Raw genomic sequence first — 23,658 nt, 5'->3', positions numbered from 1 at the left:
CGCATTTAATGTACTAAAATATTTCTCTTTCTTAACCAAGAATGATGAAGATATATAGCTAAATGTTCCATTTCATGGGGGCCTTAATGGTATTTTCCGCCAGTTGGTGATGCTGTCAGCATTCTCAAATCAATTTATCACCTCGCCATCAATCATGCTTAACGCCTTGTTTAACCCTAAAGAGTGAAGTCTTGGTCGTTATTTCAAAAAGCAAAGCTTGGTTATTTTGGCGTTTGTTGGAGCCAGTCTGCCCCTCCACACTACGGCCGAACCGGACCAAGACCTAAAGCAAGCCAAAGCCTTGTTCCATTATTATTTTCAATAACACCTCTCAAAAGACTAATTGGTTAACCCACAAGCCACTTCAAAGACAAAACAAGTTACGTCTTGAGGTTGTTAAACCAAGTTTCTTTCAAGATTATAGACCAAAAAAAAAAACCTTTATTTTTGAAGTTAATAGTCATACCAATTGTTTGACTATATGAATTGAATTGGTTTTCAGCATTATATTTTTATTAAGACCTCTTAAAGTCTAATTGGTTAACCCACAAGCTACTTCAAAGACAAAACAAAGTATTGAGGCTCTTAAAGTAAGTTTCTTTCAAGATTATAGACAAAAAATACCAATTGTTTACCTATATGAATTGAATAGATTTTCAGCATTAAATTACCACAGTATTATTTAAATCTAATTTAACTTGTTCAATTTTCATGACCATAACCTCCTGGAAACTTTTAAATTGGAGTACTAAAGCTCATTTGACTAATAATTGTAGCTTTTATAACTTTGTGTTCTGGACTCCATTAATTGTTAAAAGCAATGTGAAAGAGATTCCAACATAGAACCTGTCAAATGCTTTCGAATGAGAGTCATAGAGTCATGCTTTATTCTTTATTTTTTTCTTTAGCCTGAATCGTACCTCTGTTTTTCAACATACAATATTGGGCATTGGCTGTGAATTTAAGAAGGAAGTTCACAGACACACACCAAAAAGGAAAAGAAAACCCATCTTCGAATGATTAATAATTTCTTTTCCTAAAATATGATTTTAATGATCATTTGCCCATACTTATAGCACCCATTAATCAAACTGTTATTTCAATGCTATTTTTTTTTTTAAATATAAAACTAGTACAATATAAAAACAATAAAATAAATAAAATTTTTATAAATTATACCCTTTATTGACCACACTAATTATAACAAAAATATATGATGATTTGATGCTAAAGTTAATATCTGTAAATATATACTTATACATTTGGCATTAAATTGATTAATTCTGTATGTGAATTGATAATAAGATCAACTATATGATCGCCACGTACGTGAAAAGCATTTGTCACGAGTGACATGATGATTTTTCAAACTCAAAGCAGGAAAGTAATGATTTAATGTTACTCCTGAATCTTGATCTGCCTGCCTGCAACACGAAAATGGAAATGGCTATATTTTAAATTGGGCCAATCTTTTTAAACAACATAATTTTTTTTTTTGTTTTTGGTATAATATTTATAAAAATGTTTAAATTATTTAAAAAATTAAATAAATCTTTATTATTTTATTACGTTCAATCGAATTTTTATATTTTTATTTTAAATTAAATATCTCTTTAATAATTTTATTTTGAGTCAAATAAGTTTTTTTAACTAGTGGTTAACTTAATCAAAATATCATTTATCATTTTATACTATATAATTTGTACATTTTACATATCATATTAGATAATGATGTGATACGATGATATAATCTTATAACATTACATTGTCGTCATGTCAACATTAGATAAGTACAAACTGATAAATAGTAATTTGATTAATGACAATATAAGCATAGACCTAAAAGAGCATACACCTTGAAGTTTGCATGTAGGGACAATTTAATGTGGTTATCACTCATTGATTTACTTAATATTTTTGAGCAAGTCAAGGGTTAAACGTCACAAAAAACAGCACAAGAAAAATTGGGCTGAATTACCCTGCATGGTATCATGAACTTTTGCCAATATATAGTCTCCTCTTCAAGTCAATAACTCACCATCATTCCTATTAGTTCGTCTCCTCTCTCTTTTCTCGTGTTTGAGACATGGAAACAGGTATTGAACTTGTCTTTCTCTAGTAATTCCTTCCATGCATTGCCACTGTTTTACTGTATGAATACATTTGAGTTTGACAGAGAGTTAGCTCATTCAATTTGTTAGGAGGGGGGGTAGTGCATAGTGGTCTGGCAACGTCATGGGGTTGCTCGCTCTATATATTCTATTCAATTTCAACCCCAAGGCTCGAGCCAGGTATACTCTGGGCCGCGGCGAAGAAGCTGGCAGGCCTAGTCGTGGAGCCGGTAGTCCTGATTTTACAGCTAAGTTTCATGAAATTGCAGATTACAACATCGCCGACTATGTTGTGCTTTCAGCCTTTATGACTAGGCTACGCCCTTGCTTGATTAATTTATGTTAGAAACTGGTGTTACTGCAGCGTTTGCACAGCTAACCATGATGGTATTTTATTTAGCAGCTCTGAAGGATCATAAAGTCTCATTATATTACATGGCAAAATTACACTATGGATTACTGGTTTCCATCCATGATGCATTTTTTGCATAGTTCCAGGGTAGCCTACAACTTATAGATTGAGTCTGTTTTCAAATGCATTAATTCAGCATTATTCATATGTTTGGGTAAATTCTCTGCAGTTTTTTAATGCTTTGCTTGCCACTGGTGTGATGATAATGATCTATGATGGTTTCCAGTTCATCCCTACCTTTTCCTTTTTTAGTATGGATGATGGATGTTCATTTTGAGGTATATTTGCATGTTCAGGTGGGCATGAATATTTTCTGCCCCTTTGCTTTTGCCATGTGTTTTGTGGCTGAACCGTGTTGCCATTTGGGACCCAGGGGACTTCTTGTTTTTTCTGTGGCTGAATGTTGTGACCCATTTGGTCTCTTTGTAACAGAGGATTAGCAGCTGAAGGGATTTTCTCTACCCTCTCTGCTTTTTTCTGGCAACCCCCTTGCCAGCTCTTTCAATGAAATGTTCATGCCCTTCAAAAAAAAAAAAAAAGAAGTATCATACCACAAGCCATTTTCATAAGAGCAAAAACAGTAGATTATGACTGTTTACTGAATACTGGATGGATAATTATATATTCTGTTAACAAACTCGATATCAACAATAGTACTCACACAATCAAGTTTAACTCCTGGATTTAACCTTTAATTCAATAATATGTTGGTTCAAAATCAATTATTTAATGTTAAATTTCCCTATATTCTTTCTTTCTTACAGTCACCAGGATCTTTATCGCCACCTTGCTGTTACTAGCATTTGTGGCCATAAGTTCAACAGCTCAAGCAAAGAAACAAACATATATAGTCCACTTGGACAGGACCAAGATCAAAACTGCTTATCAATCTCTTGATAATTCCAAACCATGGTACGAAGCAATGCTCAATTCTATAGCTGATGTTTCATCTCAAGAAGAAGATGGATCCGAAGCAACACCTCCCCAACTTCTTTATGCCTACGAGACTGTAATGTTTGGTATCGCAACAAGGCTCTCATCCAAGCAATTAGAATTGCTAAGTAAAATTGACGGCTTTCAATATGCGACTCTTGATGAAGAGCTAATTAGTCTCCACACGACGCATACCCCTCAATTTCTCGGCCTAGAAAAGGGCAAAGGGCTCTGGCATGCTTCAAATCTAAAGTCCGATGTGATAATTGGTGTGGTGGATACTGGAATCTGGCCAGAGCACCCCAGCTTCCAAGACCGTGGTTTGTCTGCTATACCTACAAGATGGAAAGGTGCTTGCGTGAAAGGCACAAAGTTCTCCTCATCAAATTGCAATCGGAAACTCATTGGCGCTAAATTCTTCTTCAACGGCTACGAGGCGGCCGTTGGAAAAATCAACGAAACAGAAGATTTCAAATCTGCAAGAGATTCAAATGGTCATGGAACGCACACTGCCTCAACAGCAGCTGGTAGTCTTGTTGAAAATGCAAGCCTTTTTGGCTTAGCCAATGGCTCAGCAGCAGGTTTGAGGTATACCTCCAGAATTGCAGTTTATAAAGCATGTTGGTCAATTTGCTCTATCCCTGATGTTCTAGCAGCTATGGAGGAAGCCATTTTGGATGGGGTTGACGTGTTGTCACTCTCTCTTGGTACAGCAGCTCGGCCTTATTACCGAGATTATATGGCTCTAGCATCATTTCAGGCAATTGCAAATGGGATATTTGTTTCTTGTAGTGCAGGCAATTACGGCCCGTCTAAATCCACAGTTAGCAATACTGCTCCATGGATAATGACGGTTGGCGCAAGCTACCTTGATCGAAGCTTTCCAACGATTGTTAAGCTTGGAAATGGACAAACGTTTGAGGGATCATCCTTATATGTTGGCAAGGGAACAAAGCAATTGCCCCTTGTGTATGGGAAAACTGCTGGTGGCCAAGGAGCAGAGCATTGCATTGCTGGCTCACTGAATCGAGATCTTGTCCAAGGAAAAATGGTTGTTTGTCAGCGTGGAGAGAATGCCCGTACAGAGAACGGAGAGGTAGTGAAAATGGCAGGAGGAGCTGGAATGTTACTAATCAACACTGAAAATGACGGTGAAGAACTTCTAGCTGACTCCCACGTTTTGCCAGCCAGTTCATTAGAAGACTCAGCCGGTAAAGCTATCAAAAAGTACATGAACTCAACTAAATCGCCAACAGCTTCAATTGTTTTCAAAGGGACAACTTATGGTAATCGTGCACCCACACTAGCCGCTTTTTCATCAAGAGGGCCAAACCTAGTTGGACTGGATGTGATTAAGCCAGATGTGACGGCACCAGGAGTAGGCATACTGGCAGCATGGCCAGCTATAACTAGCCCAAGTGAGCTCAAAAGCGACAAGAGAAGAGTTTTGTTTAATATAATTTCTGGTACTTCAATGTCTTGTCCTCATGTTAGTGGCATAGCTGCACTGCTCAAATCCAAGCACAAAGATTGGTCACCAGCAGCAATCAAATCAGCTCTAATGACAACAGCATATGTTGCGGACAACAAAGGGACTCCAATTCTGGATGTAGCTTCTGGTAGCTCTGCTGCACCTTTTGGACTTGGCTCAGGTCATGTTGATCCCGAGAGAGCTTCTGATCCAGGGTTAATCTATGATATCAGTCCCAAGGATTACATATATTACTTATGCAGCCTCAAGTACACCGATTCTCAAATCTCTGGCTTCGTGTATAATTTTACTTGTCCTAAAGATGCAATTATGCAGCCTGGAGACCTGAATTATCCTTCATTTGCAGTCAACTTCAAGAGCAGTGCTGCTGAAAATATTACTCTTACGTACCATAGGACTGTCACAAATGTTGGAACTCCTAAAAATACCTACGATGTGCTTGTGGAAGAACCTGAAGGAGTCTCCGTGGTTGTGACGCCTAAGGTTTTAGCATTTAACATGTTGGGTGAGAAATTGAGTTACAAGGTGACTTTTATAGGATCGAAAAGGACAAAACCAGTTGCTGCCTCATCTTTTGGATCCCTGGTGTGGGTTTCTGGAAACTACAGAGTTAGAAGTCCAATAGCAGCAAGTTGGTTGAAGATGCATTGAATCGAGTCGAGATGGTAGAATTATATTACGTGTACTACTGCTACTACTTCTTTTCCCATTTTCTATCTTGAGTGCTCTACCTGTTGAAGGAATAAAAGTGTGTGGGCTGCTCCACAACCATGAAAACTACTTTACTCAGTGCTTTGATCTGTGTTGTTAGTTGTACTATTGCTTCCTTCTATTTCCAAGAACATACACTCCATGTCCTATATTTGGAAGCTTTAAACCCATCAACCATTTATATTTATCTAAGGAACAAAACTAAATAGTAGTATGCAAAATTTATGTATTAATCCTTATCAAGATTGGACTGTTCCAGAAAAAGAAAATAGAATTAATTATGTCCTGTTTAGACTTTGAAGCCCAAGATCGTTTCTTAAGCAAAACTATATAGCATAATATAAAACATTATTTTATTATATACTGTATTTTTCTTAAATTTACAACAAAAATATAATAAACTTTAGAACACAAACTGGGGCCCAACTTATATTGACAAGCTTGGGCAAGCCATCTGGCCGGTCCAATTCAACCTTGTTAAACGTTTTTTTTTTTATTAAAATGTCTTTTTTCTTTGTTTTTTGCACCACCAAAAGAATCAAACACACTTCTTTTGAGCTCGTCTTTTTTCTAGCAAAAAAGCAAAAAAGAAAAAAAAAAAGTTGAACTCATCTTTTGACGAAGCCGATGTATTACTAACTTTTCCATTTTATGTCGCCTCAGCGCTTCTTTGTTGCATGTGGGTGATGCTATCAGCTTTTTTAAATCAATCTATTTGATTTAGTTTGATCGCTTGTTGTAATGATCCGAATTCAAATATTATTGATTTAATAATTTTTTAAATTTAAATTATATAAATTTTAAACATTTTAATGCAAATCATATCAATATCTTATGTAAAATGAGATATTAAAATTATTATTGTCTCTTCACTCTTGGTCATCATGCTTAAAAACTTTTTAGTTCTCAAAATAAGCTTGTTTCGTCAGTGTTTTTTTTATTTTAAAAGTTATTATGAAAAATAATAATTTTTAAAATTAAATTAAAATTATTTGATAAATTTACTTTTATAAATAAGTTGTTTGACAAAACAACTTATATAAATTTTAATTGTAGTTAAATTACCATACATGGTATTTAACAAAATAACTTTCTATATATTAATCACAAATTCTTTTATTCACAATATATAAAAGTTAATTTTATTTTTTATATATTTAAAATAAATTTTTAAAAATATAAAAAGTATTTTTTTATAACATAAAAGTTTGTTATTAATAATAAATCATTAAAAAAAATTTCACAAATAATTTATAAATAACACATAATTCATAAACAACTCATGAATCGGCGATTTTTATTTTTCATCAATTGAAGGAGGGAGGAATTTTTTGAGAGGATAATGTTGGGATTGTCCTCTTTGGGTCATTTTGACGTATCTTAAAAGAGAGGCCGGATTAATTGCCTGGATTGAAACCAAAAGTAAAAGACAAGGGTATACATATACATCATTATTCTGATGAAGTTTTGTCGATTTCATATTTTCTTTAATCCTCGGCCACTTCCACTTCACTCCGTTTGCTCTTGCATGAGGCTTTGCATGTAACTTCCAATGGACTCAAGGGAAAACTTGGAATGATGAACACTGATTATGTCAAAAAGAGGAAATGAAAATCTTACTACTGATCCTGCAAGGGCTTGGAATTCTTTTTTCTTTCCCTGGTTCAACCTGCTGAACTTCCCTTGGAGGTAAAGTTACCATATATCTTATTGGAATTTCAGCATACAGACCAACAATCGTGGCTTAAAAGACCCTTTATTCTTCTTCTGCCAAAGCCACCCTGAATTATCTCCCCACCCCCCACCCCACTAAAGCACTAACCAAGTAAACATCATGTGCTAGCCCTTCTGGGGTAAAGAATGTCAGGCACCATCCCTTTCTAGATTTTCTGCTGTACCTACTGCATTGAAATCTGCTCCTAACATTGTTCTAGGATCCCAAATCCGAAAAACTATTTCATATGTTCCCTCAGGTCTAGTTGGCCTTGAATGGTTTAAAAAGAATCTTTAAACAGCATATTGCTCACACTTTCACTAAGCTGTAAAAATATACTAGTACACTCCAGTCTGTCAAAAATATGAAATCTGAAATGTAATAGGAGAAACATGGAAACAAGGTATCAGTACTTCCAGCAAATATAGAATTCTAGCCTGCCCACCCTGTCTTGTATTTTTTTCCTTCTAGGGACCTTTCTTATCTCTTTGGTATCTTGGCGTAGTGATAAACCATGGCCCATAAATATGGAAAAAAGCAAGAAATATTTTATAACAGTTAAGGACAAAATTCTCCAACACCAAAGAAATTGGGACACCCAGCTTAAAGAAATGTTCCATGTACAAGTTTTTGATGTTAATGCTCCATTAACTTGATTGTCATAATGGTAATAATTAACGAATTCAGCACCATAGAAAGTGGCAATCGTCCCAACCCAACTATTGAATCCGTTAACATGGCACAGCTACTTGCCATTTAATTGGAGTATATAAAGATTTCAATATCCAGTTCATTGCTATCATGATTCCTAAGAGAAAAGCACACTACTCTAACTTGATCAGCTATTAGATTATTACTCGAAATAAGCATGTTGATTGAAATCACTTGCTACCCCAAATTTCATGTTACTCTGATGACTATTTATTGACACTAGTGTGCGAGTATAAATTGAAGTTGGTATGCGAAACGTATCTGGTTAAGTAATCCAAATCCACTTTAGAACTTTGGAAAACCTATTAGCATTATTGTTGTTTGGACTTAAAACCCAAAGTTGTGACAAAATCTTACTGAATAGCCGCCTTTCAAGTTCACATTAGCGATGGATTGGTCCCACTCTCCAACTCTTTCCCATCTGTTGCTAATGGAGGAGGATTGTGCAGCTTTAATTTGCTCTCTCGCCCATCCATTTATCCACTTGAAGCGTGCACTTTTATAGTCAGACAAAAGGAAAAAAGTAAGGGAACACTTTTGTTGTATAATAATAAGCATTGAGCTTAAGAAGTGCAGTCTTTAGCTAGGTATCCTCCACTCTTTGCCTATATAAGTTCTAGTCCTGGTTGGTCATTCCTCGTCCTGCATATTCCTTCTCATTCTCTCGGGCTATGCTATGGAGACAGGTGATCCTCATTAATTTGTCTTTCCTCTTTCAATGAACGCATAGCTGATACAATTGTCCTTTATACTTTATATTACATTATTCAATCAGTAAAGCTGAATCAAAATTCATGTCTTATTCATAACTTTAGCATCCATTGTATGAATGCCCTGCTCACACTTTCCATCTCTTTCTTCTTTCACTTTTTTAATCAATCAATCTTTTTTTAAAAAAAACTTTTCTTTCTGGTCCAATTGTCCGATCATAATCCATAATCATGGATTACATTACATTGGCTATTAGGTTGATTCATTCTTGACTGATGGTGTCTATTGTGAGTAATTCTGCTGAAGTTTTGAACATTCCACTGCACATGTGTAGGTCATTTTCAACATCGTATGATTTAAAATTAGTTTGTTGTGGCTCTCTTCCGAATTAACATTTCATTGTCATTCTTAGAGAAAAGAGTAAAATGTAATCTACTAGCAACATTTATAAATCAGATAACTATATCATTTTTTTGTTGTTTTGTTCTCTTTAATTACAGCAACCATGATATGTAAAACAGCCTTGCTGCTGTTAGTCTTCTTAGCGACAACTTCAATTGCCTCGATGAACAGGCAGACTTATATAGTTCACATGGACAAGACCAAGATAGCAGCCTCACATCATTCTCTAGGCAACTCCAAAGAATGGTACGAAGTAGTGATCGACTCTATCACTGGTCTCTCAGCAGAAGAAGAAGAAAATGATTCTGAATCGACATCTCCCCAGCTAATTCATGTCTATAAATCTGCAATTTCTGGTTTTGCTGCAAAGCTCTCCACTAAGGAACTAGAATCACTGAAAAAGATGACTGGTTTCCTCTCTGCCACTCCTGATGAAATGTTGACTCTACACACAACACGATCCCCTCAATTTCTTGGCCTGGAATTGGGAAAAGGACTCTGGAATGCTTCAAATTTGGAGTCTGATGTGATAATAGGCGTGGTGGATTCTGGAATCTGGCCAGAACATATCAGTTTCCAGGATGAAGGCATGCCACCAGTGCCGTCAAGATGGAAAGGAGCTTGTGAGGAAGGCACAAAGTTCACACAATCAAATTGCAATAAAAAACTCATTGGTGCCAGATCCTTCTTCCAAGGCTACGAGGCTGCTGCTGGCTTGATCAATGAAACAACAGATTATCGATCTGCAAGAGATGCAGAAGGCCATGGAACACACACTGCATCAACTGCGGCTGGTAACCTCGTTGAAAATGCAGGCATTTTTGGCTTGGCCAATGGCTCGGCGGGTGGAACGAGATACACGTCTAGAATTGCAGCATATAAAGTGTGTTGGTCTGAAGGTTGTGTTAGCTCTGATATACTAGCAGCCATAGACCAAGCCATCCTTGATGGTGTTGACGTGTTGTCACTCTCTTTAGGAGGTTCTGCAAAGCCTTATGATAGCGATAAAATTGCAATAGGAGCATTTCAAGCAATCAAAAAGGGGATTTTTGTTTCATGCTCTGGTGGCAATTCGGGCCCATCTAGCTCAACTGTTTCCAATACCGCGCCATGGATTATGACTGTGGCTGCAAGCTATCTTGATCGGAAATTTTCAACGACCGTCAAACTTGGAGATGGGCAAACTTTTGAGGGTTCATCTCTATATGTTGGCAAGGCAACAAAGCAGTTACCACTTGTGTACGGAAGAACAGCTGGTGATGCAACAGCTGTGTTTTGCATTGACGGCTCACTCAAGCGTAAACTTGTGAAAGGCAAAATCGTTGTTTGCCAACGAGGAATCACTAGTCGAGCGGAAAAGGGAGAGCAAGTAAAATTGGCCGGGGGAGCTGGAATGCTGCTGGTCAATACCGAAAATGAAGGTGAGGAACTTTTTGCAGATGCACACATTTTACCAGCCACTGCTTTGGGTGCATTAGCTGGCAAAGCCATCAAAAAGTACCTGAACTCAACTACAAAGCCAACTGCTTCAATTACTTTCAAAGGAACAGTGTATGGCAACCCTGCACCAATGATGGCAGCGTTCTCATCAAGAGGACCAAATGACGTTGGACCGGACTTGATCAAACCTGATGTAACTGCACCAGGGATGAACATATTGGCAGCATGGCCTCCCTTGCTTAGCCCAACTCAGCTGGAGAGTGACAAAAGGAGTGTTCTGTTCAATGTAGTTTCAGGAACTTCGATGTCTTGCCCTCATGTCAGTGGCATAGCAGCACTCATCAAATCAGTGCACAAAGACTGGTCCCCAGCAGCCATCAAATCAGCTCTTATGACAACAGCTTACGTTCTGGACAACACGCACGGGGGAATCTTAGATGTTGCTTCAAGTAACCCTACCGTGGCTACACCTTTCGCATTCGGTTCAGGTCACGTTGACCCTGAAAAGGCTTCTGATCCAGGATTGATCTATGACATCACCCCAGAAGATTACTTGAACTATTTGTGCAGCCTGAAGTATTCAGCTTCCCAGATAGCATTGTTCGCAGGACAGGGTTTCACTTGTCCGAAAAATCCAACTATGCAACCCGAGGACCTAAATTACGCTTCTTTTGCTGTTAATTTCAAACCTAACAGCAAAAGTAATACCATCACCTTCACAAGAACTGTCACACATGTCGGGATCCCTAATGTTACTTTCGTAGTACAACGGAATGAACCTAATGGAGTATCAATGACGATTGAGCCAGAGATTTTGAAGTTTGGAAAGCCAGGCCAGAAGCTTAGCTACAAGATCACTTTCACACAAAAGAAAGGAACAACACCCCGAGAGCCCTCCTTCGGCTTCATAGATTGGGTGTACCTTCAGAAATACCATGTCAGGAGCCCCATAGCAGTTACTTGGACGTAGCGTAGGTTCGAAAGATGGCAAAAGTCCTTGAGTTGAAGTGTAGATGCTTTCTAATCATTCAAGTTCCAAGAGTTTTTGCCGAAAAAAAATTAAAACATATGGAATATGCCTAAAAATAATTAAAAGAAAGGTTCTTTGCATGTGACACACCATGTTAATCTCATGTATTGCTAGGGACCAATCATTATTATTGAAAGAAAAATGAAATTGAAGAGCTATAAATAACATTTTCAAGAATTTCCCAGTGACTTCACTAATTCTTTTTTTTTTTTTTTTGGTGAAATTTCATATTAAATATACAAAATAAGAAACGTTGTAAAGTTTGGCAAGCATCNCACCTTACCAGCCCTACTTATGGGGCATCCATAAAAATGATATATTTTATAATTATTTAATTTTATATTATATATATTATATATATATTTATATATATATATATATATATTTGAACATAGTATAGGTATTCAAAGTTTGTAGATACAATTTTAGTGATGGTAAAGATTTTAAATGCAATGATTAAGTCATGTGAAACAGAACTTTGAGTTGTAGACATCCATTTTAGAACTTTGAAAAAGCTATCAGCGTTAATCTGGCTTGGACTTAAGTGCATAGTTGTGACCTAATCTTAATGAATAGCCGCCATTCATGTTCACATTAGCCATGGATTGGTCCCACTGTCCATCTCTTTCCCTTCCGATGCCAATGGAGGAGGATTTTGCAGCTTTAAATTGCTCTCTCGCCCATCCATTTATCCACTTGAAGCCTGCACTTTTGTAATCAAACAAAGGGATAAAGTAAGGGATACACTTAATTTTTTAATCAAACAAAGGGATAAGTGTGCGGCTTATCTATTGATATTTGAACTAAACTTAACGTTTGAAACATTGTTCCAAATTTATGTGCAGATAATACTTATCAACTCACTGTGTAGTGTAACCTCTGTATAAATACATGTAAAATTTGTTCAAATGAACTTAAGGAAGTTATCTGAGTAGTTCATCACAATATTGTTAGCTTCAGTTATCGAGCATATATTTATATATTAAGCTCCTGTCCTGGTTGGTCATTCCTCGTCCTGTATGTGCTATGGAGACAGGTGAGTTTCATTTGTCCTTACTCTATCAATGAATGCGCAGCTGATACAACAGCCCTTTGTACTTTATATTTCTTGACATTATTCAGTCAGTAGAATTGAATCCATAATCCTGTCTTATTCATTTCTTCGGCATCCATTGTATGAATACCCTGCTCACACTTTCCAAATCATATAGGCCATTTTCAACATCTTAAGATTTAAATTTAGTCTATTGTAGCTCTCTTCCGAATTAACATTTCATTTCTACTGGTAACATTTATCAATCAGATAACTATATGTTTGATTCGTTCTCTTTAATTACAGCAACCATGATATGTAAAACAGCCTTGCTGTTGTTAGTCTTTGTAGCGACAACTTCAATGGCTTTGATGAACAGGCAGACTTATATAGTTCACATGGACAAGACCAAGATAGCTGCCTCACATCATTCTCTAGGCAACTCCAAAGAATGGTACGAAGCAGTGATCGACTCTATCACTGATCTCTCAGCTGAAGAAGAAGAAAGTGATTCTGAATCGACATCTCCCCAGCTAATTCATGTCTATGAATCTGCAATTTCTGGTTTTGCTGCAAAGCTCTCCTCTAAGGAACTAGAATCACTGAAAAAAATCGATGGTTTCCTCTCTGCAACTCCTGATGAAATGTTCACTCTACAAACTACACGTTCCCCTCAATTTCTTGGCCTAGAATATGGAAAAGGACTCTGGAATGCTTCGAATTTGAATTCTGATGTAATAATAGGCTTGGTGGATTCTGGAATCTGGCCAGAACATGTCAGTTTCCAGGATGAAAACATGCCACCAGTGCCATCAAGATGGAAAGGCCCTTGTGAAGAAGGCACAAACTTCACAAAATCAAATTGCAATAAAAAAATAATTGGTGCCAGATATTTCTTCAAAGGCTACGAGGCTACTATTGGCAAATTCAGTAAAATAACCGATTATAAATCTGCAAGAGATTCTGTAGGCCATGGGACACACACTGCATCAACTGCGGCTGGTAATCTCGTTGACAATGCAAGCATGTTTGGCTTGGCCAATGGCACGGCGGGTGGAATGGGATACACGTCTAGGCTTGCAATATATAAAGTGTGTTGGAATGATGGTGCTGCTGCTGGCTCTGATATAATAGCAGGCATAGACCAAGCCATAGCTGATGGTGTTGACGTGTTGTCACTTTCTTTAGGAAGTTTTATTTCAAAGCCTTATAATCTAGATGAAATTGCAATATCAACATTTCAAGCAGTCAAAAAAGGGATTTTTGTGTCGTGCGCTGGTGGCAATTCAGGCCCATCTAGCTCAAGTGTTACCAATACCGCTCCGTGGATTATGACTGTGGCTGCAAGCTATCTTGATCGGAAATTTGCAACGACCGTCGAACTTGGAGATGGGCAAACTTTTCAGGGTTCATCTCTATATGTTGGCAATGAAACAAAGCAATTACCACTTGTATATGGAGAAACAGCCGGTGGTAATAAAAATACAATCTTTTGCGCTGAGGGCTCACTCAATCGTGAACGTGTGAAAGGAAAAATCGTTGTTTGTGACTCGACCCTCATCTTTAGTCGATTTGAACAGGGGGAGCAAGTAAAATTGGCCGGAGGAGCTGGAATGCTACTGTTAAACGACGAAAAGCAAGGTGAGGAACGTGCGTTGGTTGCACAACCTTTACCAGACTCCTCATTAGGTTTTTCAGAAAGCAAAGCCATCAAAGAGTACCTGAAATCAACCACAAACCCAACTGCTTCAATTACTTTCAAAGGAACAGAGTATGGCAAGCCTGCACCAATGATGGCAGCATTTTCATCAAGAGGACCAAATGCGGTTGGACCAGACTTGATTAAACCTGATGTAACTGCGCCAGGGGTGAACATATTGGCAGCATGGCCAGGCTTGACTGGCCCGTCCTCGTTTAAGAGTGACGAAAGGAGAGTTCTGTTCAATATAGCTTCGGGCACTTCGATGTCTTGCCCTCACGTTAGTGGCATAGCAGCACTCCTCAAATCAGTGCACAATGACTGGTCCCCTGCTGCAATCAAATCAGCTCTTATGACAACGGCTTATGTTCACGACGATAAGTGCGGGGAAATCGCAGATGTTGCTTCTAGTAACTATACCGCGGCTACACCTTTTGCATTCGGCTCAGGTCATGTTGACCCTGAAAAGGCTTCTGATCCAGGATTAATCTATGACATCACCCCAGAAGATTACTTGAACTATTTGTGCAGCCTGAAGTATTCAGCTTCCGATATAGCAAAGTTTGCAGGGAAAGATTTCACTTGTCCCCAAAATCTAACTATGCAACCCGGAGACCTAAATTACCCTTCTTTTGCAGTGAATTTCAAACGTTCCATCGACAATAATACTGTTACCTTCACAAGGACTGTCACACATGTCGGGATCCCTAATGTTACTTATGAAGTACGTGGGACTGAACCGGATGGAGTATCAATAACGGTTGAGCCAGAGATTTTGAAGTTTGAAAATCCAGGCCAGAAGCTTAGCTACAAGATTACTTTCACACAAAGGAACGGAACAGTACCCCGAAAGACCTCCTTCGGCTACATAAAGTGGTCGTGCCTTGATAAATACCATGTCAGGAGCCCCGTAGCAGTAACTTGGTAGCAGAGTTGGGATTGTTAGGTTTGCTTTCTAATAAGTCCCAGGAGTTTGTTGAAAAAATGCCCAAAAATAATTAAAATAAATTTAGTTTGATTAACATGTACCTTGATAAAATACAATATTTCCTTGTTTGACAGGGAAACGCTTTTAAGGTTCGTGGTGGCTTCCTTAATTATTTCAGTGCTGGGATGAAAAGTCAGTCCTGTCAAATACTCAAACCCGAAAGAAAAATACTACTTGTCCTGGTTTTCTTGGATTCCTCAACTCAATTCTTCGTCATTCGCTTGACTCCGTTAAAACAAATTGAAAGCAAAATCTGTAGATCAGCTACGTGTACAATTCTTTTCTAATTTTCAAAGATTAGAGATCTTTCTCTCGTGACATAATCTGCTTTGATTTTACAGTTTAATACTATTGAATTATATCTACGCGTAGTGGTTAAACGTAAGAACTGTTCCCCACGTGGCTAGGGGTTAACAGGTAAACAAAACTGCCCTGTCTTTGGTTTTCCCACGGCAGATTGGTGAAACCCAATCCGAAAGACAGCCGAAACATGAAAACGCCGATGTGGCAACCTGTGGTTTCTTCCTTGACACAAGTTGTCAACGCGAAAGGGATTTTTACCTATAGAAGCTTCTTTTAATTGCATTTCTCTCCACAAATGCTTCTCTCTCTATCTTTGTTTCTTCCAATTTTTTTTCTATGAAGATTCTCAGAAGGAGAGATATCATCCACCTTATTAAATGATCCAAAAGTTCCCAATAGGTAACTGTTTCTCTGCCTCTTTCCCTGAGAACCCAAGTTGAATTATTTTCTGTTTTCTTTCATTTCTTTGTGTTCTTTCTTCTTTTCTTTTGTTTTAAGAAGAAAGGAAAAGAGATTGCTTTTCCTTTTCGGGTCTCTTTGTTTCATTTGGGCTTCTTGGGTTTTTGTTTTTTGGTTTTTTGATTCAAATCCTGTTATTAGAATTGAATTCTCCATTGCTACTGAGAACTATAACTCAATTTGATTTCTTCTGCATCTTTTTTGTTATATGTATGAAGGAAAAAGTTTCCTTTTCTGTACATGATTTGATTACCATCATAAAGAATCATAATTTGATATAGAGTTTGATGGATAATTACCCATACAATAATCCGTATTCATATCCGTATCACCATGGATATCCTCCTCCAAATCAAGATCCATATGCGCCTCCACCACCATATCAATACCCTTACAGTTCTCCCCATTACCCTTATCCACCAGCAGCATATCCGGCCCAAACCTCTCATTCAGCTCCCTTAGACTATTCGCATTCTCCTTCTGGACCGATTCCTTATCAATATCCGTACCCAGTTTCTCCAAATCCAATTCCTCAAACTTCTCCTCCACCTACTCTTCAACATCATGGTAGTTTTCAGTATGGTTCATCTCCGTACCCTTATCAGCAATCCTTACCAGGACATTACCCACCTCCTGAGAGTGATTCTCAAGTATCTTCGTCTTATCAACAATCTGCACAATACCCTCCTCCTGAAAGTAACTCACAAGTATCTTCCTCTTATCAACAACCTGCACGATACCCTCCTCCTGAAAGTAATTCTCAGCTACACTCCAGAGACAATAGCTTCTCTGGTCATAACAGGCAGGAAAGTACAAGTTCTTTAGGATCAAATACTGATAGTACTCAATCTCATGCCTCGGCTTATCCGCCTTTGGATGATCTTTTGAGTAACGTGCATTTGTCTGATAGTCGCCTGACAGTGCCTGCATCACCCCCAGCACCTTCAGGGCCTCCATTGCCCACGTCTGCTTCAACACCTGAGGTACAAAGTCCAGTTTATGGGCATGCTAGTCCAGGGAATTTTTATGGATATCCTAATAACTCTTTTTCTAGTAATTGGGAGGGGTCTTATTGGGGCCGGATGGATTCCTCCGATCACTCTGCTTTTGCCCATTCGGGTTCATTCAATGGATCACAACATAGCCAGGGTATGCAGATTGTGCCTTTCCAGAAAGGTTCACTGAGAGTTTTGCTCCTACATGGAAATTTAGATATTTTGGTTTATGATGCAAAGAATCTTCCCAACATGGATATGTTCCATAAAACTTTAGGTGATATGTTTGGGAAATTACCTGTAAATGTCACCAACAAGATTGAAGGACACATGAACCGGAAAATTACAAGTGATCCTTATGTCTCAATTGCAGTTGGAGGTGCTGTTTTGGGAAGGACATATGTGATTAGCAATAGTGAAAACCCTGTCTGGATGCAACATTTCTATGTTCCTGTTGCACATTATGCTGCCGAAGTGCATTTTGTTGTTAAAGACAGTGATGTTGTGGGGTCACAGTTGATAGGAATTGTACCGATTCCAGTGGAGCTGATATACTCAGGGGAAAAGATTGAGGGAATCTATCCAATTCTGAATAATAGTGGAAAACCCTGTAAGCCTGGAGCTGTCTTGAGAGTATCAATTCAGTACACGCCAATGGAGAAATTGAGCTTCTATCATGACGGAGTTGGGGCAGGTCCTGATTATTTGGGGGTTCCTGGTACATATTTTCCTCTTAGGAAGGGTGGAACAGTGACTCTTTATCAAGATGCCCATGTCCCTGATGGGTGCCTTCCAAACTTGAAACTTGACCAGGGGATGACCTATGTGCATGGAAAGTGTTGGCATGACATATTTGATGCAATTCGTCAGGCTAGGCGCTTGATTTACATTACAGGATGGTCAGTTTGGCACAATGTTAGGCTAGTGCGGGATGCTGGTCCTGCTTCAGATTGCACTTTGGGTGATATTCTCAGGTCAAAGTCCCAGGAAGGAGTGAGAGTGCTGCTTCTGATATGGGATGACCCTACTTCAAGAAGCATCTTGGGATACAAAACAGTGAGTAACTTATATCAGATTATGTTATTCTTTATATATTTTAGCATCAGGGTTAACTGTCAGCTTTATACACTTAGGACTTTATTTCTAATTATCTGAATGTTAAGTCCATTTACAATAAATTAGGTTCAATATAATGAAGTGTTTAAACCTAATGACAGTAAAAGTATATGGTTATCATTGTGCATGGCAGGTGCAAACTTGAATATAACAATGAGAAAATGCAAACTTAGTCCTCTTTGTGAGTTTGTGTATGTATGTGTGTGTTGCCATGCTTTGCATGGTCTCAGTGGTTCCTTGGTTGGTTTATGGTGGAGAGCATCTAACTGAAAGAAGTGAGAGAATAATTTATCAGTTGGTTTGACTATGTTGTTCTGCATGCACTCCAATCTATTATATAAACAGAAGTCAAGATCTTTAGTTTTTCTACTTATAGATGTTTATGAAGTTGGAAATTTATCACTTTTTTGTCTTCAATTTCAATAGCGTTGCTATGTTTTTACAGTAACCTCTCTAAATTGATCAATACAGGATGGAATAATGCAGACCCATGATGAGGAAACTCGTCGTTTTTTCAAGCACTCTTCAGTGCAAGTGCTACTTTGTCCTCGTATTGCTGGAAAACGACATAGCTGGATCAAGCAAAAGGTTAGGTGTATGATCATCTTAGCTTTTCCACCCCAAGCTATGCCCCCCTATCTGTTCAGATTTTTCCTGCATCAGTTTGGATTTTATTTGACATCAGGTGGTACTGCTCGATTGTTGTATTTTTCGAAATCATTATCTGCCTTAATAAAAATTTTGAGTCACATTCTACGTTGTTGTTCGTGTGGTGGCTGGATTTGGTAGTACACCTACCACCACATGCTGGCAGGATGTTTTTGGCAATTGGAAAAGTTTATTTGGCTTAGATATTTTATATTTCTCAAATAAAGCTAGGTTCAGGAATGGCTAAAGCGGTATTTACTATTTTCCACCTATTCAAATTGATAAGTTGGCCTATCAAACTTTGACAGAGTGGTGCTGAATGAGGAAATATAATGGCTCTGTCTGATCCTCCTTTCTCAATATAATAAAAGAATAAAAATATTTTATTTTCATTGGTATTTGTTTGATGGGTTCAAATATTTTTTGTTTAATTTTGACGGTGTTTGAACTTGAACCATATAGTTTGTGTCTTTTGTGAAGTGTGAATGTGTAAATATATACGTAACATATTTAGATATGAGTTTGTAGTCATGCTGGTATTAATTTAATCATTTCCGAAGTTTGAAGTTTGTGAACAAGCTTGCTAGAACTTTTGAGAGTTTTTCCTTCTTTTTTTTTTTTTTTCGAATGGATTCTCAATTTCTTTACAGATCATTGAAATATAAATCCTTTATCATTTTTGTGTCTGCTGAAACTCTTGTTATTGGATTTTTAGTACATATAAAGAAGTCCAAGGGGATTGAAACCTTGGCCCTTAACTCTCTTGAGGAGGGGCAACAACCACTAAGCCAAATCTAGTTTGTTGAGCTTTTCGTTATGTGATCCTTGTCTTTATGTTTGCCATAAAAATTTTGCATTGCATTTCTTCTCACATATTCAATTATCAGGAAGTTGGAACAATTTATACACACCATCAGAAAACTGTAATTGTGGATGCCGATGCTGGGGAAAATAGAAGAAAAATTATTGCTTTCCTTGGTGGCCTTGACTTATGTGATGGGCGATATGATTCTCCACATCATCCTATATTTAGGACACTACAAACAGTGCATAAGGATGACTATCATAATCCAACTTTTACGGTAACTACTTGCCTTTCTTTCCATTTGTTTTTTGCTATTGGGTAGCTGCAAGTTTAATAGTATGTCATCACAGCAAAGAAGTCCTGCTCATTATTAAACGCTAATTTCTTGAGCAGGGTAATGTTGCTGGTTGTCCAAGAGAACCATGGCATGACTTGCACTGTAGAATTGATGGCCCAGCTGCGTATGATGTTCTGGTCAACTTTGAGGAGCGATGGTTCAAGGCTGCAAAGCCTCATGGAATTAAAAAATTAAAAATGTCATATGATGATGCTTTGCTGAGGTTAGAAAGAATTCCAGACATTATTGGAGTTTCTGATTTTCCTGGTGTTAATGAGAATGAGCCTGAAGCTTGGCATGTTCAGGTAATTTTGCTAGTTGAGCTTGGCTTTAGTGATAATGAGTTGGGCTGGTTGGTGAGGTTCAAGTAAGTCGTAGGCTTATATCTTGCTTGCCCGATATAATTTTTAAAAACAATTTTCATATACTTTTTAATTTTTAGACAAATGGAATATTTTCATTTATTGTTTCTGGGTTCCAACACACAGATTTTTCGTTCAATTGATTCAAATTCTGTTAAAGACTTTCCAAAGGATCCAAAGGATGCCACAAGCAAGGTAAAAGAAAACATTGCAATAAATTTTCCTTTTTGTGCCTTAATTGGCTTGTTTTGATTTCCTGTGTATAGAAGCTGATGGATTCTCTTTTTTGTGACAGAATTTGGTGTGTGGTAAAAATGTACTTATTGATATGAGCATACATACAGCATATGTGAAGGCTATTCGTGCTGCCCAGCATTTCATTTATATAGAAAATCAGTATTTCATTGGATCCTCCTACAATTGGAACTCTAATAAAGACTTAGGTAAGAAAATTTTAGCATCCATTACATTTTGATGACCATGATCTTTGTGACTAACGTAAGAAACTTGGTAATGGTTAGTACATCTTTGCTTGGGGGGATGCAATTTTGGTCTACAACCCTGCATGAATGCACGAGTTCTGCAGTTCTATGGGATTAATGAATGGAGTCAGATTGGGCTCATTATATGTAGGCTGAACGATTACCCCAATATAAATTTCTGTTTATATTAGAAAAGGATGAAGACCTGAGACTTGGATTTATGTAGAAGAGATAAAGTAAAAAGATCGAGAACCAATTTTTCAGTTTATATTTTATTATAATCAGATTATAAACCTTTTGTCTTGAGTTGATGTGCGAAGGCAGGTAGGTCATTGTAGGACAATTGGAAGCAGCAGAAAAGAACAGACAAAACAACTGAGTATTCCTTTCCAATAAAAAGGAAGAAGAGCTATGGCTGGACTTGCACTGTGATTTTATGTGATATTTCTTGTATCGGATGTTCTGTGGAAATTTTATGGGAATAATGATGCTTTTTTCCATACTTTGGATCAGAACCATAATCATGCACTCTTTCTGCAGGGGCTAACAACTTGATTCCAATGGAAATTGCTCTTAAGATTGCCAGCAAAATTAAAGCAAATGAGAGGTTTGCTGCATATATTGTTGTTCCAATGTGGCCAGAGGGTGTTCCAACCGGAGCTGCTACTCAAAGGATTTTATTTTGGCAGGTGGGTGCTTTCACTATAAACTTGGCATAAATGATCAGAGCCTTGACTGTATTATAATAATTGAGAATTCAGCAAGATTTAGTGTGTGCTTTGAAGCAAGTTCAACACAAACTTTTAATGGCCACTGATGTTTAACTTGATCCAATTAAGACATGTTTATTTTCTCATAAAGATGATAAATTACTAAACCGACAATCTATTGCTTAGTCATGAATTTCGACATATACGGTATGAGGGTAACCACCCTTTTAAATGGGCTCTTTTGGTGTATGAGGCTATTTTAATGAAGAAATATGTTAAATTTAAATTGGTCGGTAATCAACTTGCTTAATTTCTTCTTTTGCTTATCGTAGGACCTTTTCTCTTTTTTTTTTTTTTAATTGTTGCAGCACAAAACTATGCAAATGATGTACGAGACTATTTATAGGGCTTTGGTGGAGGCAGGGCTTGAGGGTGCTTTCTCACCACAAGACTATTTGAACTTTTTCTGTCTTGGCAATCGCGAGGGAGATGGACATCAAAGTTCAGGCCTTGAAAGTCCTAGTACTGCAAATACACCTCAGGTAATCTATGCCATATCCCAAAGGCCATTTTTTAGGTAGTTCAATAACATGGTACTCTCTATTTTTAGCACAATATCATGGTACTCTAAGGCCCCCAAACCTTACCCAAAATCTTTTCCTAAAGTCGTAGGTGGATTAAAGCCATGGTTGGATAGACTCAAGGACAAGACAGTTCAAAATCCCATTTTACTTGAATATCTCAAGCCTAAATGACACAGAAGCTTAATTGGAGCCTTCCACTTGATAAGTCTAGCTTTTGAGCCCAGACTAGTTGCTCTATGAAGCAAAGTAAATTTCTTCAAACGGAAAAGAAAAAAGCAAAGCAAACCTTCTAATTTGATAAGAGATCCTTCTCTCTGTTCCTTAATGTCAACATTTTTGCATCCTATTACCCATATCTAAAAGATAGGTTTGTTTATCAAGTTTTCGAGTTCCCCAAAATTAACTAGTTTTTTTTTTCTTTTCCTTGACAACTTTCGTTTTTGACATTTATAGTAAGACTTAGAAAATTTTTTAAATTCGGGTTCCTCCCCTTCTTTATAAGCCTAAGTGCCCTTACTCTTAATATGTGCTCCCTGTTTTTGCATTCCAGGCTCTTAGTCGGAAAAGTCGAAGATTTATGATCTATGTCCATTCAAAAGGTATGATTGTTGATGATGAGTATGTAATACTGGGATCTGCAAACATCAATCAACGCTCCATGGAGGGTACCAGAGATACTGAGATTGCAATGGGAGCTTACCAACCTCAACATGCCTGGGCAAGAAAACACTCTAATCCTCATGGACAGGTAACCCATCATTATATCATACTGATGATGAATTTCTTTATTTACTGAAGGAGACGATGTAAATACAAACATGATGTTTCCATTACCATTTACTGTGGATAGCGTATTCGCATAAAAGTTCTTTATCTTAACATCACATGGTAGACATGTGGTAGACTGTCTTTTTTCTTTTCTTAGTATATCAGTGAATGTACATTGTACTAAGGTACCTAACTTTCTGCATTTTTTGTGCAAATATGTGGTTCATAGATCTATGGATATAGGATGTCATTATGGGCAGAGCATCTTGGAGTTGTTGAGGACTGCTTCAGAGAACCAGAGAGTATCGAATGCGTCAGGCGAGTTAAGCAGATGGCTGAGACGAACTGGAAACAGTTCGCAGCGGATGAAGTGACAGAGATGAGAGGACACTTGCTAAATTACCCGGTTGAAGTCGACCGAAAGGGTAAGGTCAAGCCCCTTCCCGGGTGTGAAAGCTTCCCAGACGTGGGAGGAAACATAGTCGGCTCATTTCTTGGCATACAGGAGAATCTTACAATTTGAAAAGAAAATGGTATTTTCAAATAAAGTTGAAATTAGAAGAGGCATAAGTACAGTTCTTCCATTCCCATTATACTGTGTAGTTTTTCCCTGGGCAATGCTTTCTACTTGTACATACTCATATTTCCTCTGTACATCTTTTAAACAAAAATTATTCAGGTTTGTTCTTTTTGGTTGCCTTA

The 23,658-nt window shown here is 37.7% G+C and overlaps 4 protein-coding genes across 4 annotated transcripts; all 4 read left to right on the top strand.

Annotated features, from left to right (window-relative positions):
* Positions 1,974-5,794, top strand: LOC18614245 (subtilisin-like protease SBT1.1). Its single transcript, XM_007051907.2, has 2 exons — positions 1,974-2,096; positions 3,288-5,794. Exons 1-2 carry the CDS (start codon positions 2,087-2,089, stop codon positions 5,597-5,599), a joined length of 2,322 nt encoding a protein of 773 aa, XP_007051969.2. The 5' UTR covers positions 1,974-2,086; the 3' UTR covers positions 5,600-5,794.
* Positions 8,666-11,855, top strand: LOC18614244 (subtilisin-like protease SBT1.1). Its single transcript, XM_018114175.1, has 2 exons — positions 8,666-8,770; positions 9,296-11,855. The coding sequence occupies exons 1-2, from the start codon at positions 8,761-8,763 to the stop codon at positions 11,605-11,607; spliced, it is 2,322 nt and encodes a 773-aa protein (XP_017969664.1). The 5' UTR covers positions 8,666-8,760; the 3' UTR covers positions 11,608-11,855.
* LOC18614243 (subtilisin-like protease SBT1.1) lies at positions 12,989-15,352 on the top strand. The gene has a single exon (XM_018121095.1). The coding sequence runs from the start codon at positions 13,012-13,014 to the stop codon at positions 15,325-15,327; it is 2,316 nt and encodes a 771-aa protein (XP_017976584.1). The 5' UTR covers positions 12,989-13,011; the 3' UTR covers positions 15,328-15,352.
* Positions 15,847-23,658, top strand: LOC18614242 (phospholipase D beta 2). The gene is made up of 10 exons (XM_007051903.2): positions 15,847-18,200; positions 18,732-18,848; positions 19,796-19,990; positions 20,107-20,355; positions 20,539-20,607; positions 20,708-20,855; positions 21,435-21,583; positions 21,973-22,146; positions 22,739-22,936; positions 23,186-23,658. The coding sequence occupies exons 1-10, from the start codon at positions 16,437-16,439 to the stop codon at positions 23,477-23,479; spliced, it is 3,357 nt and encodes a 1,118-aa protein (XP_007051965.2). The 5' UTR covers positions 15,847-16,436; the 3' UTR covers positions 23,480-23,658.

The sequence above is a fragment of the Theobroma cacao genome, chromosome 1 (genome assembly GCF_000208745.1).
Source record: "Theobroma cacao cultivar B97-61/B2 chromosome 1, Criollo_cocoa_genome_V2, whole genome shotgun sequence".
Classification (NCBI taxonomy): domain Eukaryota; kingdom Viridiplantae; phylum Streptophyta; class Magnoliopsida; order Malvales; family Malvaceae; genus Theobroma; species Theobroma cacao.
Note: the sequence above shows the minus strand (reverse complement) of the source record. Positions and strands in the feature narration are given on the sequence as shown.